Consider the following 15494-nt stretch of genomic DNA (forward strand, 5'->3'; position numbering starts at 1 on the left):
CGTGAGGATTTTTCCATATGATATATGACAAGTATCAATCAACGATAAATCACTACCACATACTTTTCATTTCCCATATGGATTATACATCGAACCGGTCCATTCTCAAATAATCTATCTCCTAGCAGCACTTCATGCATTGATACTATAGTATAGTAAGATCCATCGAACGAACAAGTAATCACTAATTCAAAAACTGTTCCCCTTGAATTAACCGAAGACACACGCTTGTAGAGGTTATGTGAAAATGACTGGGTAAAGACTAAGTGGGCGCGCTATGAAAGATTGCATGGAGAAACTTCATTCCAGAGATTATGATTGCTAGGTAGATGAGTTAAAGATCAAGTTTAGGGAGAGGGAGAGTGATAGGGTTTTGGGGTTTTGGGATTTGCTGTATATGCTGTATGTGAGGTTGAAATTACTTGGATTGGTGTTTGTGGGATTCGAAAGAATGAAGAATTTTTGAGTGACGTCGCAGGTTATGTCTTTGTATATTTTTCTTGAGGAATCAGTACATAATTGATGGATTGGTGCTGTGTGGTTTGTGCAAGGAATACCTAAAATGTCTACCACATAAGATTCAAAATCAAGAACGTTGAAAAGGACGGAACTTCTATGTGAGACTTGATTATGTCATCAAGAGACAATCAGCTTGAGCGTGATAACGTGATACCGCGTTTTAGTAGCGCGACCGCCAGAACGCCACCCATTTACGCTTTTTCCCTTGAAATTAACATCATGTGAAAGCTATTGCCAAAAACGCCTGAAACATGGCCAAATTACAAGCTGCAACAGTTTCCAACAGGCCAGTTCGGAAGCGCAAACGGAAAGACACCGAAGATGCGCATTTAGATGCTACCTCGCCCACGCCCCTCGAATCCGCGGTCGAGCAGGATCAAGGAATATCTGCGACAACTGAAAGTGTCACTGTTCCCACGAAAGAAAATGATGGTGGGAAAAAATCTCGACGGGTATTGAAGGGGAAAGCCACGCCTGCGCTCGCTCGAAATGAATCTTCATTCACGAATCCGGTAACTAGTACCATTCCATGGCCGCTCTCTTTTCAAACTCTCGAGAAGACGCATCGGGCATTGAATCTAGTCTATACATTCTGCTCTACACGAAAACATCTAGCAACCACTTTCGATAACCTCAAGAGTGCGGTCGAAGGTCATATAAAGCGGGAGCTAAGGGTCGAGGATGTTGCACAGATAGTGGCGTTGCGCCCAAATGGAATGAACTTCTCATACGTCGACGAGGCAATGCTACAATTGGATGTTCGAGGGGCTGAAAGAGATGAGACTTTTAAAGGAGGGCGAGCGAAGAATTGGCACGCTGCTGGACCTGCTCCAGATGCTTCTGTGGGAGGACTTACAGGTGTCGAGGGATTAGGGTATGGTGAAGGAGCAGACAGAGAGGTGAAGGAAGTTCTGCTTTTTGAATTTATAGATGGTGATCTGAAGAGACAAGTGCAAAGTAAGAAGACGGGAGAAGCAGTAAAGGCAACCAGAAAATTAAAGGATGAGGAATTGAAGATGCCGGTTTTCAGTCAAAAACAGATGATGAATTTAATTGAGAAGAGAAATACAAAGTTTGTTAGTGCAATCAATGCGTTTCTTAATCGATGCGATGCAGATGGCGTCGATGCAGAAGTAACTTTGCTCAAAGAAGCTGAGCCGTTAATTCCTATACCGTCAATATCGAGAAGTAGCACGCCGAAGCCAGATCATAGTGTTCTGCCCAAAAGCATTCCCAAAGAACGCGCAAGTATATCGAGTATCATCACGGAAATCAAAGAGAGCGAATGGTATACTGGTCAAATTGTACCTGATGGCCATCGTGTCTTCGATCCTCAAGAAGCAATATATGGAGATTTGAACTTCGTGCTGAGTCAAAATCTGGTCAATGCCTTGTACAATACCAAGAACATTACGCAGTTTTATGCTCACCAAGCTGAAGCTATCAATAATCTTCACGATGGACATAATGTTATTGTAGCAACGTCAACGAGTTCTGGGAAGTCTTTGATATATCAGATACCTGTTTTACACGAGCTTGAAAAAGATCCGCATTCTAGAGCAATGTACATATTTCCCACCAAAGCTCTAGCACAAGATCAAAGGAGAAGTCTGAAGGAGATGATGAGGTTCATGACTGGTCTTGAGGAAGCTATTGTGGAGACTTTTGATGGGGACACGGAAATGAAGGATCGGAATATGATACGCGATGAAGGCAGAATTATATTCACTAATCCAGATATGCTACATATTACCATTCTCCCACAAGAGGATAAGTGGCGAACATTCTTGCAGAATCTCAAGTTTGTTGTCGTCGATGAAATCCATGTTTACAACGGGCTGTTCGGGTCTCACGTGGCTTTCATAATGAGACGGCTGAGAAGAATTTGCGCGGCATTAGGCAATCGACGCATTAAGTTCATATCTTGTTCTGCCACGGTTGCAAACCCTATGGAGCATTTCAAAACAATATTCGGGATTGAAAATGTACGAATGACAGATTTTGATGGCTCACCTTCTGGTAGGAAGGAGTTTCTTTGTTGGAATACACCTTTCAAGGATCCTGCAGATCCCGCAAGTGGACGTGGAGACACACGAGCTGAGGCTGCTAGATTATTTTGTCAGCTGATCCTTCGAGGAGTTCGTGTTATAGCCTTTTGTCGTGTTCGAAGACAATGTGAAGCTTTGGTTGGTGCGGTGAAAGAGGAACTGGCTACCTTGGGACGTCCTGAATGTATGGCTCGCGTGATGGGATATAGAGGTGGATATACACCACAAGATAGGAGACGAATTGAAAGCGAGATGTTTGAGGGAAAATTAATGGGTATTATTGCAACGACTGCTCTAGAACTTGGTGTAGATATCGGATCTTTGGATGCGGTTCTGACGGTGGGGTTTCCATACACGATTGCGAATCTGCGGCAGCAAAGTGGAAGAGCTGGACGGAGAAACAAGGACTCGCTTTCAGTTTTGATCGGTGATTGCTTTCCTAGTGATCAGTATTATATGAATAATCCGGATGAGATCTTCACCAAGCCAAATTGTGAGTTACAGGTCGACTTACAGAACATGCTAGTACTAGAAGGACATGTTCAATGCGCCGCGTTTGAAATGCCCATTCGTCCGGATGAAGATGCAATTTACTTCCCTAAAAACTTGGCAGAGCTAGCAGAAGAGCGACTGGTAAAAGACGAGCTTGGTTTCTACCACTGCAGCGAACGATATAGACCCACTCCGTCGAAATTGGTCGCTATTCGAGACACTGAGGAGGATCATTTTGCGATTATCGATATCAGTCATGGTAAAAATATTGTTTTGGAAGAACTAGAAGCTTCTCGAGCATTTTTCACACTTTACGATGGTGGTATATTCCTCCACCAAGGAAATACATATCTCGTCAAAGAATTCTCGCCAGAGCGCAAGATCGCCAAAGTTGAGCTTGTCAAAGTCGACTGGACAACCCAACAGCGCGACTACACCGATATTGATCCGATCGAAACCGAAGCTATCCGCCGCATCCCCAACTCCCTTTCTCGTGCTTTTTTCGGCGCTATCAAGATCCAGCAAAATGTCTTCGGCTTCTTCAAACTCGATAAGAAGAGACGCATTCTCGATGCCATTCAAGTGGACAATCCGCCTATCATTCTCCATAGTAAGGGAATGTGGCTCGATGTTCCTAAAGTAGCTCTCGAGATCCTCGTCGAAAAACGTCTCAATATCGCTGGTGCCATTCATGCAGCAGAACACGCAGTCCTATCACTTATGCCTAATTTCGTAATAAGTATGCCGGGAGATGTCCGCACGGAATGTAAAATCGCCGTGAAAGATTTCGCTCAGAAAGAAACGACTAGGAAACGTCCCGCTCGTCTTACTTTCTACGATGCTAAAGGCGGAGCTTCAGGCTCGGGTATTAGTACTAAGGCTTTTGAATTCATTGACTTGTTACTTAAACAAGCTTTGAGAAGAGTGGAGGGTTGTCATTGTTATGAAGGTTGTGTAGAGTGTGTTGCGAGTGAGAATTGTAAACATGCCAATGAGGTGATGAGTAAGGCAGGTAGCGAGGTTATTCTGAAAAGTCTACTCGGGATGGAAATTGATGTTGATGCGTTGCCGATGGGGCCAGTGGATGAGAGGGATAGGGGAATTGAGACCGTGATTTTGGCAGAGACGGTTATGGGTAAAGGGAGAATTAGGGGTTTGGGTAATCTGGATGATGATGGGGAAGTAAAAATTAAAAATGAGCCAGAAGATTGAAATGCTTGAAATAAATGGAGGGCAATTGCGTTGAAGAGCGAATAATGATTGCATGATTGATGGATGCGTGGTTTTTTAGTATTATGTATGATCACATCACAGTCAGCGTTTATATAAAATTGGGACGAGATTAACCAATCACATAGATTTACCAATCCATTCCTATCACAAGGAACTTCAATCTTCCGGCTATACTTTGCAACTGCAGCTGTTCAATGTGGAAAGATGGTTTTGGTGCCTCGTGACAGGAGCATGAGCCCATATTTATTAAGCGAGAAAAATGTTAATTTGAGTGTTTCAAGTCGTACAAAAAGAGGAGAGAACCTAGCGATTCTTTGAAAATATCTTTTTCTTTCGTTATTTTGATCGGTCTGGGAATACTTCTTGGTGGAACTGATATGTAAGCTTTGTTGATTTTCCTGATTAGATGAGTTGATTTGTTGAGGGGTTTCCTGAAGTGTAGGAGACGTAGTTTATTAAACTTCTAATTTAAATAAAATAACTTTTACTTCTATATTTACTTCTGAATTACCTTTGGAAAATATCATGTTCTCATCTCATACATCTTTACAGTTTTATCATAATTCTGGCATGTTCTTTTAAGGGAGGTGTAGAAGAGAGCATCAACTTCCTACTGACCAAGACTGTCAGTCGGTGCTAGTAATGTGCCATATCAACCTTAAACCATATCTTTTAATTTTTCATACAGACAAGTGCTGGATCTATATTATCAATTTCTATCTTTGTGTTTTAAGTATTTCTTTAGTGTTTCTTCATACTATTCTTGAATCACGATCTTGCTTGACTATAATAGAATTTATCCAACAGTCACTTGCTGACTGGTACTACACCCACCAAACTCAAGCAATATCTTTAGATGTTCCCATGAAGACAGGTTTTGGATCTATACAATCAGTTCCTCATTGCATGTTTCATGTATATCTCTGTGGTATCTACGAATCATGATCTTGTTTGACTGTTATAGAATTTATCTAGCAGTATCTACTACGGCACTTAAGTTTCCTTTCACATGAGAATTGTCTTGAGAATAGAGTCGAGTTTTTGATTGGAGCATCATGAGTAGTATTGTCATGTTGAGCTTCCAAGTGCCTCTTAGTCTGTTGATTGTGCGGTCAAGAGAGCAGCTCATGATTTTTATGAGCGACTTTGATAGTATAAAGGCTTGATGTCTTTTGATGTTTAGTTTTCTCCATCAACAATTCCTGAGTCCTCACTCCTTGGTATCTTAACATTAACAAGATTCTTGAATATCTTCTCAAATCAACTCAAGTCTACTATTGTATTCTTTTACTGATCTTCAAATTTCACCCCAATTCAAAGGGTCTTTCAAATTTTCTAAAAATACCATTCTCTTCACAATGAACAAGATGAATGCTTTCCGAGGAACAGATGCCGCTTCATTAGCATTCAAGGAGGAATTGGTAAAATTAGCACCGGGATACTACCTCGGAGATCTCCATCGTCATATTTATATGACAGGACAAGACCTAGTACGCGATGCATGCACTGCATATCAAGAAGCTCTCGCAGAGGAAGAAGAAGTGGTTGAAGATGCTAAGCCTGCTCACCCGAGCAAACCTTGTAAGTTTTCTATCGTTTTTTTTTCAAGGTATGCCGACTAATACATCTACCTAGTGATGAAATCGTTCCTCGATCTCGGCTTGACCAAGAATGTGATTCATGGTAACAGATCATCCTTTGAATCAGCGTGCCAAAACTGGCTCTCTTCCGCGAAAATGTATCACCCAGCATTTGGATACTTCAAATTTGAATACTTGATGTTTGGCCAAATTGATTACAAGTCTTGTTTTCGGGTTGATGATACTCTTAATCATGCCGGTACTTCAGAGATAAAAAAATATCCAGCCCCATCGCACTCTTGGTTGCATGCACTACCAGACACTTTCGCTGGAGATGATAGCGACACTGAGCCGCTCAGAAGCACTTATAATCAGTTCATGGAGAGCGAAGCTGATGGAGATATCTACAACTCCAAAGATTTCAAGGGAGGCGAAACTACAGGCCATGCTGGTGATTCCCACCAGCCATGTCTCGCAGCGCCAAGATCCTCTAAAAATTCAAGCGTTTTTGAGAGTACATCCTACATTCCACCTCATAAGAGGAGCGATACGGATAGCTCACACTCTCGATCACAATCCGATTCTGTTGTTCTACAGTCGAAGACTCCTCCGGGTAGAGGCAGAGTCAGCCACGGAAGCCAGTCTGAAGACGGCTCACAATGGCAAGCAGACCCCAGTATGAACAGACGAACATTGACTGGAGGCTATTACAAACCGCACTTCAGTCTTTACGTACCGGCCTATGTACACAGTGGCTCCATACATCCAATGACAGAGAGTAGTCACAGCAGATCGCTTTCAACCCAGTCAAATTACAAAGAGACGGGACAAGGCACCAAGGCGATTAAAGATCTTGCCGACAACCTTAACTGCTCATTGTTTGTGAGCCATCTCCCAGAAGATATCAAGTATAAGGAGATATTCGCAGTCATCACCACCGGTTCCGTGGTATCTGTACACATTAACGAACCCATTCCTGGACGTCCCTTTTCCGCTGCCAAGATCACCTTCAAATATCCCGAAGGAGCTGCTCGATTCATGGCACTAGTAAATAGTCCCGTGGGTATCCAAATCCGCGACCATCATGTCGCTGCTGTCTACAATGGCTACGGCATGGTCAAACACGCTCAGGAACATCAGAGTCGTGTCATTCATATTCATGGACCCTATAAACTCATGGCTGAGGGTTACTGGAGAAAATACTTTGGCAAGGTCACGAGATATCAACTTGATCATGTTGGTTATTTGCCATTTGACCCAAATAACAAAGTCACAAGGTTCATGGAGTTTCGCTTTGCCAGAATTGAAGCACAGGCTCAATCAATCTTGATAACTATTATCCATGATCCTCAGTTTGAGGGTAAGGTAATCTGTAAATATGGGCCAGATCCTTGTGGAAAAGCCTGGGAGACCTTGCCTCACAAATGAGTGCTCTCGACGGATCGATTACACTATTTTGGAATAAATATGTGATAGGCTGAGTGGGTAGTAATGGTGTATGACTTTGGCACTGGACGAAACAAGACTCGCGTCACTGGTCATATTTGGGAAAAACTCTACATATATAGCGCAAAGACAATTGAGGCAGTAAATTCCTTTAGAATAGACATTTTAAATTCAAGCAGAGAACTCACATTTTTGGAATCATTTTTGCCTTTGATATGACTTGCTTTCTCTTTGCACGTCGGTAATGCAATCATTGTTCCATAAAATGAAAACTATGCCATTTTCCTCTGCTTAATATCCTCGAATTTCGGGAAACTAAACTTTGACAGCTAACAGAAATGGACGTTTACTTTGAGTTTATCTTCACAGTTACATCTCATATCGTTTGCGAATGCAATTATGCGAAACGGCGTATAGATTTTAATGCAGCATATATTCATCTCAAAGGATCTATCCAAAGCTATGCCTCTATACATAGCGCTGAAATTTTTCTGTCTAGTCGGATGAATGCCAGAGTTCATAACCCGTGATTGGTAACTGGAGTCATGGTCTTCGAGTGAATCGGTACCTAGACCTGGGTCATTTGAGCTGATTGAGCTCATTCTCGGTTAAGTCTTGGCTGTGCCTGAATCCTAATTCACTTCAAAGTACTGCCTAGATTTATTTTTAAAAAGATGGACCGGATTACTTATCTTTCTCTCTGACTCTACGGCTATTAGAGAGTATCATGTGTCAAAGTTTCGAAAATAGAGTGAATATGCAATATCGACAGAGGTTATGCAAGAAATCTGGCCTATGGCCATGAAGCAGAGGCACCCATGGCTACTCTGTCTGTGTAAATCTGTTGACTAGCTATCTATTATCTTTTGGAACTCTTCTTAAAGATTAACCCAGAGCGCGAAAGCAAACGCACGACAATAAAGATCAAGATTTAATAGTATAAAAATGGTTCTACTTCCATTCCATTTGCACTTCCCTCTCGAAGTTCTGAAATGTCTGCTGTCCTATCTTATCTTTATGAAACGATGTGAAATTCTTGTCTTCCGTATCAAAACATCATATCATTGATTCTAATTGAATAATGCCATATATACAATAACTTGCTCAATAACATCATTTTAGATTTGTTTTCCAATCCATATATTCAACATATCACAGCCACGCGAGGCTTATTATATGATCTAATTTCATTTTGAAGTTGAACAGAGGTGCCAAGATCTGAATATCTCGAACTGTATTATTCTCCACCACCTGCAGTTCAGTTCTTTTTCGTGCGTTACAGTAACAATTGCCAAGCCAGACTAGCGTTGTCTACCATACTATCCCAAGATGTATACGTTGATTTATGGTTCGCTTACCTTCCTAGTTACGATAGTAGAGAGATATGTGTTGGCTGATCTATACTAAAAGTGGGATTGTACGATGACATATATATATTCACTCTTCCAATGTGAGCCGTATGCAAATTTTCTTTGAGTTCAATACGGGTGTTAGAGCAGTACAATGCGGCTGTGAATTGAACTTGCGCAAACCTTGCTCGGGTAGCAGACGTTTTTTTAATTTATAAGTCTTCCATCCTCCCAAACTTTCATCTAACTCTCAAGTTATTTTCAACGACTTTCCTCACAGTTTCTTTGCACATTCATTTACTTCTGACAATATTTCTTGAAATCCCTTCTGGGTAACAAATCCATACAACCTGGACTTCTTTTCTCCAAGTTAGAAATATCTCAGTCCTGTATTTAACAATTCAGAAGGAAACTTTCTTTACTTGCTACCTTCAAACGATTCATTCATTCAGTAGCACCCCCTTTTTTTGGCAGAGAGTAGCAATCACCAACTACACTTCTTAATTGTTTCAATTAATTCAATTCAAGATGGATATCACAGTCTCCAAATCTTGGTACAATGGTCGCACTTTGCCTTCCGAAAACTCCGTCAAGAACCGCAGATTCCAGAACAAATTAGTTGTGGGAGCACGTTCGAGTACATCGTCCAAAGCCAGTGGTATGTTTCTCTTCTACAAAGGTTTTATTTTAGTAAAGTGACTAACCTTCAGTCAGATACCACAATCACTGCGAGAGAAAACCCTGCCCCCTTTCGAGTCTCGGCAAATCATGTCCAACGTCTCGAAAGCCTTGCGACTAGAGCAGAACATGATCAGGATGAAGAAAACGAGGTTGAAATCGAAAGTCAAACCCTGGGCCAAAGATTCGCGGGGCAGATGACTCTTGATCAATCCATCAAGAATTCTCCACCAAAGCGCTCCCGATGGCACGATATGTTCGAGTCTCGCCACCGAATGACAGCCCCACAGAGTACTGTCACCAATGGAAATCGAAAGAAATCGCCATTGGGTATATTTGGAAATGCTCTACCCAAATGGTCGCCGGCAAATGGCGCTTCTAATCAGATGATGGGCACTAAGAATATTTCGATTCCATCATCAACGCCCAGTATGGACCCCCATTCAAAAGACGCCAAGAAGTTCAAAGCATTTCTGCATCGTGTTGATGGAGAAGCAGTACCTTTGTTCGTCTCTCCCCATGGTGCCCACCAGCAATTCTTTCCGGACTCTGCTCGTCGATCCCAGAATGCTTCTGTGGTTGTCCCATCCAATACTCCTGGTGAAGGTATTGGCGCTGCTGGTTCTATCTACGCAGCTCAACCAACTCAGATAGCTCAGGTAGCTCAAGCAGTTCAGCCAGTTCAACTAGCTCCACAGCATCTGAGGACCGTTCGATCAATGAACAGTTCCAGGAGTATCAATTCGAGGTCAACTGCTCACACGAGGACCAACACTAGTTTCTCCACTGCTTCTGGCGCCGACACTTGGACTCCCGCGGACCGCAGCTTCGACACTTCTGTGTCTCAATACACGGGCCATACTCGGATGACATCTGCATCTGGAAGCTTTGTCGACAAGAGTCAACACGCTCGGATGGCGTCTGCGTCGACCGGGTTCGGCAATTTCTCATATCATCCCGCCATTTATGAGGACGAACAGATGACCATTGGCCCCCTGAATGATTCATCAACTGAGTTCGGCGACTTCAATCAATTAGGCCCAGAGATCCTCCCAGTCTCAGTGGACTACTTCCCACAAAGCATGGCTGTTGCAACAACAACTGCATTTGCTCCTCAGCATGCACCAATGGTTGCGGATAACATGATGATGCCACAAATCGCAGTTCCGGATCTCTCTCACTTGGTGAAGAAATTCCGCCCAACCAACATGCTTCTCCGAGAGCAAGGTATGATTCCAGACAACTCTCATCATGATACCAACTACGAGGGTGACGAGAACCATCCTGATCTCCTTGATCTTCCGGAACACATCAATTGCTGTATGTGGATTATCAACATTCCAGAGGAAATTGGGTACGCTGAGTTCATGCGAATCCTTGATTGTGGCGCCGTTGCTGCGCTTTCTATGGTCGAACCTCAAAATGGCCATAGAACACAGGCCGCAAAGGCAACGTTCAAGACCAACGCTGCTGGTACCGAGCTTTACCGCCGTGCTCGTACCAAGGGCGGTCTCCGCATTCGTGGCCGTAAGATCAAAGTCTGGTACAATGATTACGGCGCATACGAATGGACAGGCCCTGAGACTCGCTTCCTGGAAATTGAAGCACCTCAAATACTTGATGAAGCCTTCTGGCATGGCTACTTCGGAAACTGGTGCAAGTACACCATCATCTCTGTCACTCTAATGCCTTGTAGGAAGTACGGCTTTGCATGCACGAGATTCGAGTTCGTCAGAATCGCTGGACAAGCACAGACTTGCTACCAGGCCATTAAAAAGGACATGACATTCCTAGGGCAGGTGAATGTCAGATACGGAATCGACCCTAATGAGGTCTGATTTAGATGCAGGTGATTGGGTGAGGGGTTGAAGGGATTCAATAAGTCTGGTCCGAATGTTTGAGTGTGAGAGCAATCAGGATATAGGCTAACGGGTCTGAACATTGTATCTTTGTCACTGATGGGCCTCTCTGGAAATAAATTTCGATAGCGACGCATCTGGAGCCACAAGATTTTTTCAAATGTAGTCGTGACATAGAACAACAAGAGAGCGAGTTCTCTCAGGCTTACCAGCCGACGATGTGCCAAGCAAACCCAACGTCGAGAGTCAAACACGACAAAAAGACTTGTGCGATGTCTCTTAGAGCTTACAGACCAGGAAACTGTAATACATCGGCAGCAAATCTTCATGTTTGTTTGGAATTGCTTCTGTCCCGCTGGACTCAAAAAGCTTTTGGAATACATGCATCGAACTTTCCTCCTACAGAATTATTTCCTTCGTCTAAAGATTAAAAAAAATTGGAAATTTGATCGGGGTACTCCTCCGATACGATGCCATAGGTGTGGAGATTGTATTAGTTAAAAAGATAGAAAATTTAGCAAAAATAATCAAAAATATACCATTCAATTTGTAGTGTTTTTGAATCCTGAATCTGTTCTGCATTTGCCATTCATTGATCACTACTTATTTTCAATGCCTTTTCGTTTTGAACAGTCCCAATGCAGTCAGAAAGCTCCTCATAGTCCTTCATGGTGACATGAACTAGCGACAATTTCGCTTCGATATGACCACAGTTGAGGAGTACAATCAAACGTAGATAGCACAAAAGATAACATTATTAGTTTTGCACTTGCATCTAGAGAAATTTTGCAGGTTCGTATCAAGACAGACCAAAGATATAGAAATCGACCGAAAACATTCGTATTACTTAAAAGCGCCAGTCATCTTCTGTCATCTATGCCTCGTATCAAACAACACATTCAAGCAGCAACACAGTTCTTAGTGCCTGGATAATAAAAATCGATGAACATAAAGGGCCTCATTATTTCAAGAACCGTAGTTTATACATTTCCTTTGATTTCTTAGTACTTAATCGAGGAATCTATGACGCTCTGGAATACCAGATAAATCCTGCTATACACTTCTTTGCAACAATCTCCAACCTCAGCATCTAAATACTGGATTAGTCATGGGACTACTATTTGTATATGAATATGACAGCATAAATGGAAGGTACCATGAGATTTCAAGGTAGTATGTATTGTCATGTAGTAATAGGTTATCTATGAAGTTCTGGATATAACCTGAAGAGTCTCGTCTAATCCCGCATTGAGAAATCTAGTAATCCAGTAATAACTCATAGCTAGTGATATCAAAATTGTATCTAATAGACGTATTTATCACGTTAAATGCTTTGTCTGGGAAAATTCGTCTTTGCACAAAGTCATTGTCATTCATGTAAGTGGAAAAACGCCAGCCAGCCAAAATGACTTAACATCCGTGGTGAATATGAGTCAACCAGCTACCATCAGCTAGAATTCTTAGGCCTATCTAAATTTGATAGCATTTCTACCACCCGAGTTCCAGCTCTCAACTTATTCTATTATCCCATTCTACTATCCCGACGACCTGCTTACGGAAAATCCTTCGCACAAGGGTCCGGGGCATACTGCACAATCAAATGTTCTCCATAAACAGGGTGCATCTGCAACGCCTCCAAACACTGCGTCGCCTGACCATTGATTCTCGCAAATCCAATAAGCATCTTTCGGTTTCCTTTCACAGCCGCCTCAACGTATTCCCAGCCCGACAACTCATGATCACAAAAAGTTTCGAAAAACACCTTGAAATGATCATATACCACATAACGACTCGGACCCTCGATTGATATCATACGAGTTTTATCTTCGCTCTTATATTGACAATATCCGAATGTGTTGTAACGTGCGTTGACTCTGCGTCCGCGAAGAACAATTCCCTCTTCACTTTCGCATTGGTCTTTGAACCGCGCAGCTGCTTCAGGATACTTGAAGACGAGTTTTGCGGCAGACATAACATATTCTCCCTGCGGACGAGTGATTTCGAAGGCGGTGACGGCACCGGTATGGATTTCGTCGAAGACTTCGTGGGCTTGGATGTCGGCGGCGAGATTGGTGAGCCAGAGGGCGCAATTGAGATGATCGGAGAGTCCGCGGATGCCGGCCCGCGGATTACCTTTGTAGTTTCCAGATGAAGTCTGAGAGTCTTCTTCTGAGGGGACGAATGAATTGTTTCGTCGTTGGAGTTTGCGGGAGGGGGCAACACTGAATTGAGAGGCATAGGGATCGACGAAGGGGGGGAGGTCGAGTTCGGAATTCATCGAGGTTATGGTGTGGGGGTCATAAATTTGGGTTCGGTTGTCGAACTGATGTGTCGCATCGGAGGGATAATGGGTTGCTGGTGGAAAAGTTGTGGTTTGAATATCATGATTTGTGCCCTGGAGAGGGGTGCGGGTGGGAGTAACGCTACCAGAATGAGACTCGCTGAATGTTGTAGAGTGAGTGAAGTAATTGGGCAGAGGAGAGATTTGTCCAGTTTCGTATCTTCGTTTTGCCCAAGCTTCTTCGTCGTTTAGAGCTACCGGATCATATACATTGGTACGTCTACCATTCTCCACGTATTGGGGCCTTGCACTTTGCTGATAGAAAGATTGGTGGCATGCTCGTTGCTGTCGGGATCCGGAAAAATGATTATAGTTTCTCCATATATGTCCTCCGTTACGAGGTCTTCTTTTCCTTTCAAAAGAAGGATATTGAGCCTGGGAATAATTTGGAACACTCGGACTAATCAGGTTGGTAGGGGGAGTTGTAGGAATCTCAACTTTTCCTGTGAGAGTTTGGGGCCCATGAGTATCTAGGTCCGTATCTCGATGTGATACTGATCTACGTCCTGTCGCTTGTCCAAAAATAGGGCTGACATTTGGATCTTCTAGCTGTACAGACTGGTTATATGCTATGTTTTTGTAGGTCTTTTCAGTAAGAACATGTTGTCCAGCCATGTCATCCCCACCTCGCTGCACAAAGTTGACATTGGATAAAAAATGTGAATAATCGTTCACACTCCGCCCCATCACGAGGCTCCGATGAGAATTTTCGAGATGATTTCCCTCCGGTTGCAAGTTTTGGTCAATGTTGAAATAGTTAGACTCAGTCTCTTGATGCTGAGCAAAAGGTTGAGCCAAGTTGTCTTGATTTGGAATCCAATGACCAGGTAGATTTGTGTGTGATGCACTGCTCTGGTGGAACTGGTATGCGTACTCTGCTTCTTTTGATTCTTTCGCTTCTTTGCGTCGGCGATTGTCCTCTAAAACCGCGGCTAATCGTTCCTGAACAGAAGCTGGTGTTTTACCTAAAGAAGTAGTGGTTAATTTGATGGGTCTTGAGTCAACATAAGCAGGAGATAGGTTCTGAATAGTGTGCTGGAGATGCTCACCATCAAGCAAGAACACATTACGAGGATTCATGTTCGCATCGTATGTGATTGGAAGTGTGGGTTTGGACGGACCAGCTTTTTGGGGGTTTGAATGATAGTTCATTTTGACCGTCTAAGAGAAGCCTCAGAGGTATTCAGAGGCTTTCTAATTCGGTAATATTATGTGTGTATTAGATGCTTGCTTGTTGAAGTTCCTCGTGGATATTTGATTAAAGTGGAAAGATATCGCATGTATGTAGTACGATATGACTTAAATATCCTTTATTACCTGGACCGAAAAGAAGGAGCTTGGAACTTGAAAGGTATAGGAGCTAGACTTGTTAATACATTAGTCCTATATTAGTTTTGTCTCTTGGCTGTATAAGCACGTGCAATTACTTTCATCTCTAACAAAGTATCTGTATGGACCAAACATATTCTAGCAGACTTTTATTCACTGGTAATTAGTGCTTCGAGCTGGTTCCATGATCTCACATCCATAAAAAGAAAAGCTCGAAGATGAGGGGTAATTGGAACAATCATGGATAACTTTCAATCCCATAAGAAGTCAAAAGGACCAAGTCTAGATGGTTCTTTATGCTATATCTCGTTTTAGTTAAAGTTTCTCCATGATTGGGAAGCCGATTAGATTGTACTCATCTCTACTACACTGAATGACTATACAGTTTGATAAACTAATTGCACTAAGTCATTCTCTTATTAGCAATCAAAAGATCAGAAATCCTTTATCCTTTGATATCGGCCCAACTGAACTGGTGAACACTATTACAAGCCTTAGAATATCTAAGTGTATATATAATTCTCTCAATGTTCCAAAACTGCAAAGCATCCAAAAGAGGTATGTATATATTGCATTAGACATCTTTGTCCCTATAGTAGCTTGAGAGACTGTCATTTTCC

At 42.6% G+C, this 15494-nt stretch overlaps 4 protein-coding genes across 4 annotated transcripts; 3 read left to right on the forward strand and 1 right to left on the reverse strand.

Moving 5' to 3' along the window:
- Positions 1–770: 770 nt before the first annotated feature.
- EAE97_010400 (uncharacterized protein) lies at positions 771–4271 on the forward strand (the record flags this gene model as incomplete). The annotated part of the gene is made up of 1 exon (XM_038880915.1): positions 771–4271. One exon carries the CDS (start codon positions 771–773, stop codon positions 4269–4271), a length of 3501 nt encoding a protein of 1166 aa, XP_038728309.1.
- A 1379-nt stretch (positions 4272–5650) lies between these two features.
- Positions 5651–7300, forward strand: EAE97_010401 (uncharacterized protein; the record flags this gene model as incomplete). The annotated part of the gene is made up of 2 exons (XM_038880916.1): positions 5651–5873; positions 5928–7300. 2 exons carry the CDS (start codon positions 5651–5653, stop codon positions 7298–7300), a joined length of 1596 nt encoding a protein of 531 aa, XP_038728310.1.
- Positions 7301–9195: 1895 nt separating this feature from the next.
- Positions 9196–11183, forward strand: EAE97_010402 (uncharacterized protein; the record flags this gene model as incomplete). Its single annotated transcript, XM_038880917.1, has 2 exons — positions 9196–9325; positions 9382–11183. The coding sequence occupies 2 exons, from the start codon at positions 9196–9198 to the stop codon at positions 11181–11183; spliced, it is 1932 nt and encodes a 643-aa protein (XP_038728311.1).
- A 1573-nt stretch (positions 11184–12756) lies between these two features.
- On the reverse strand, positions 12757–14697 carry EAE97_010403 (uncharacterized protein; the record flags this gene model as incomplete). Its single annotated transcript, XM_038880918.1, has 1 exon — positions 12757–14697. The coding sequence occupies one exon, from the start codon at positions 14695–14697 to the stop codon at positions 12757–12759; it is 1941 nt and encodes a 646-aa protein (XP_038728312.1).
- Positions 14698–15494: the final 797 nt, after the last annotated feature.

Source organism: Botrytis byssoidea, assembly GCF_014898295.1.
Source record: "Botrytis byssoidea strain MUCL 94 chromosome Unknown BBYS_027, whole genome shotgun sequence".
Classification (NCBI taxonomy): Eukaryota; Fungi; Ascomycota; class Leotiomycetes; order Helotiales; family Sclerotiniaceae; genus Botrytis; species Botrytis byssoidea.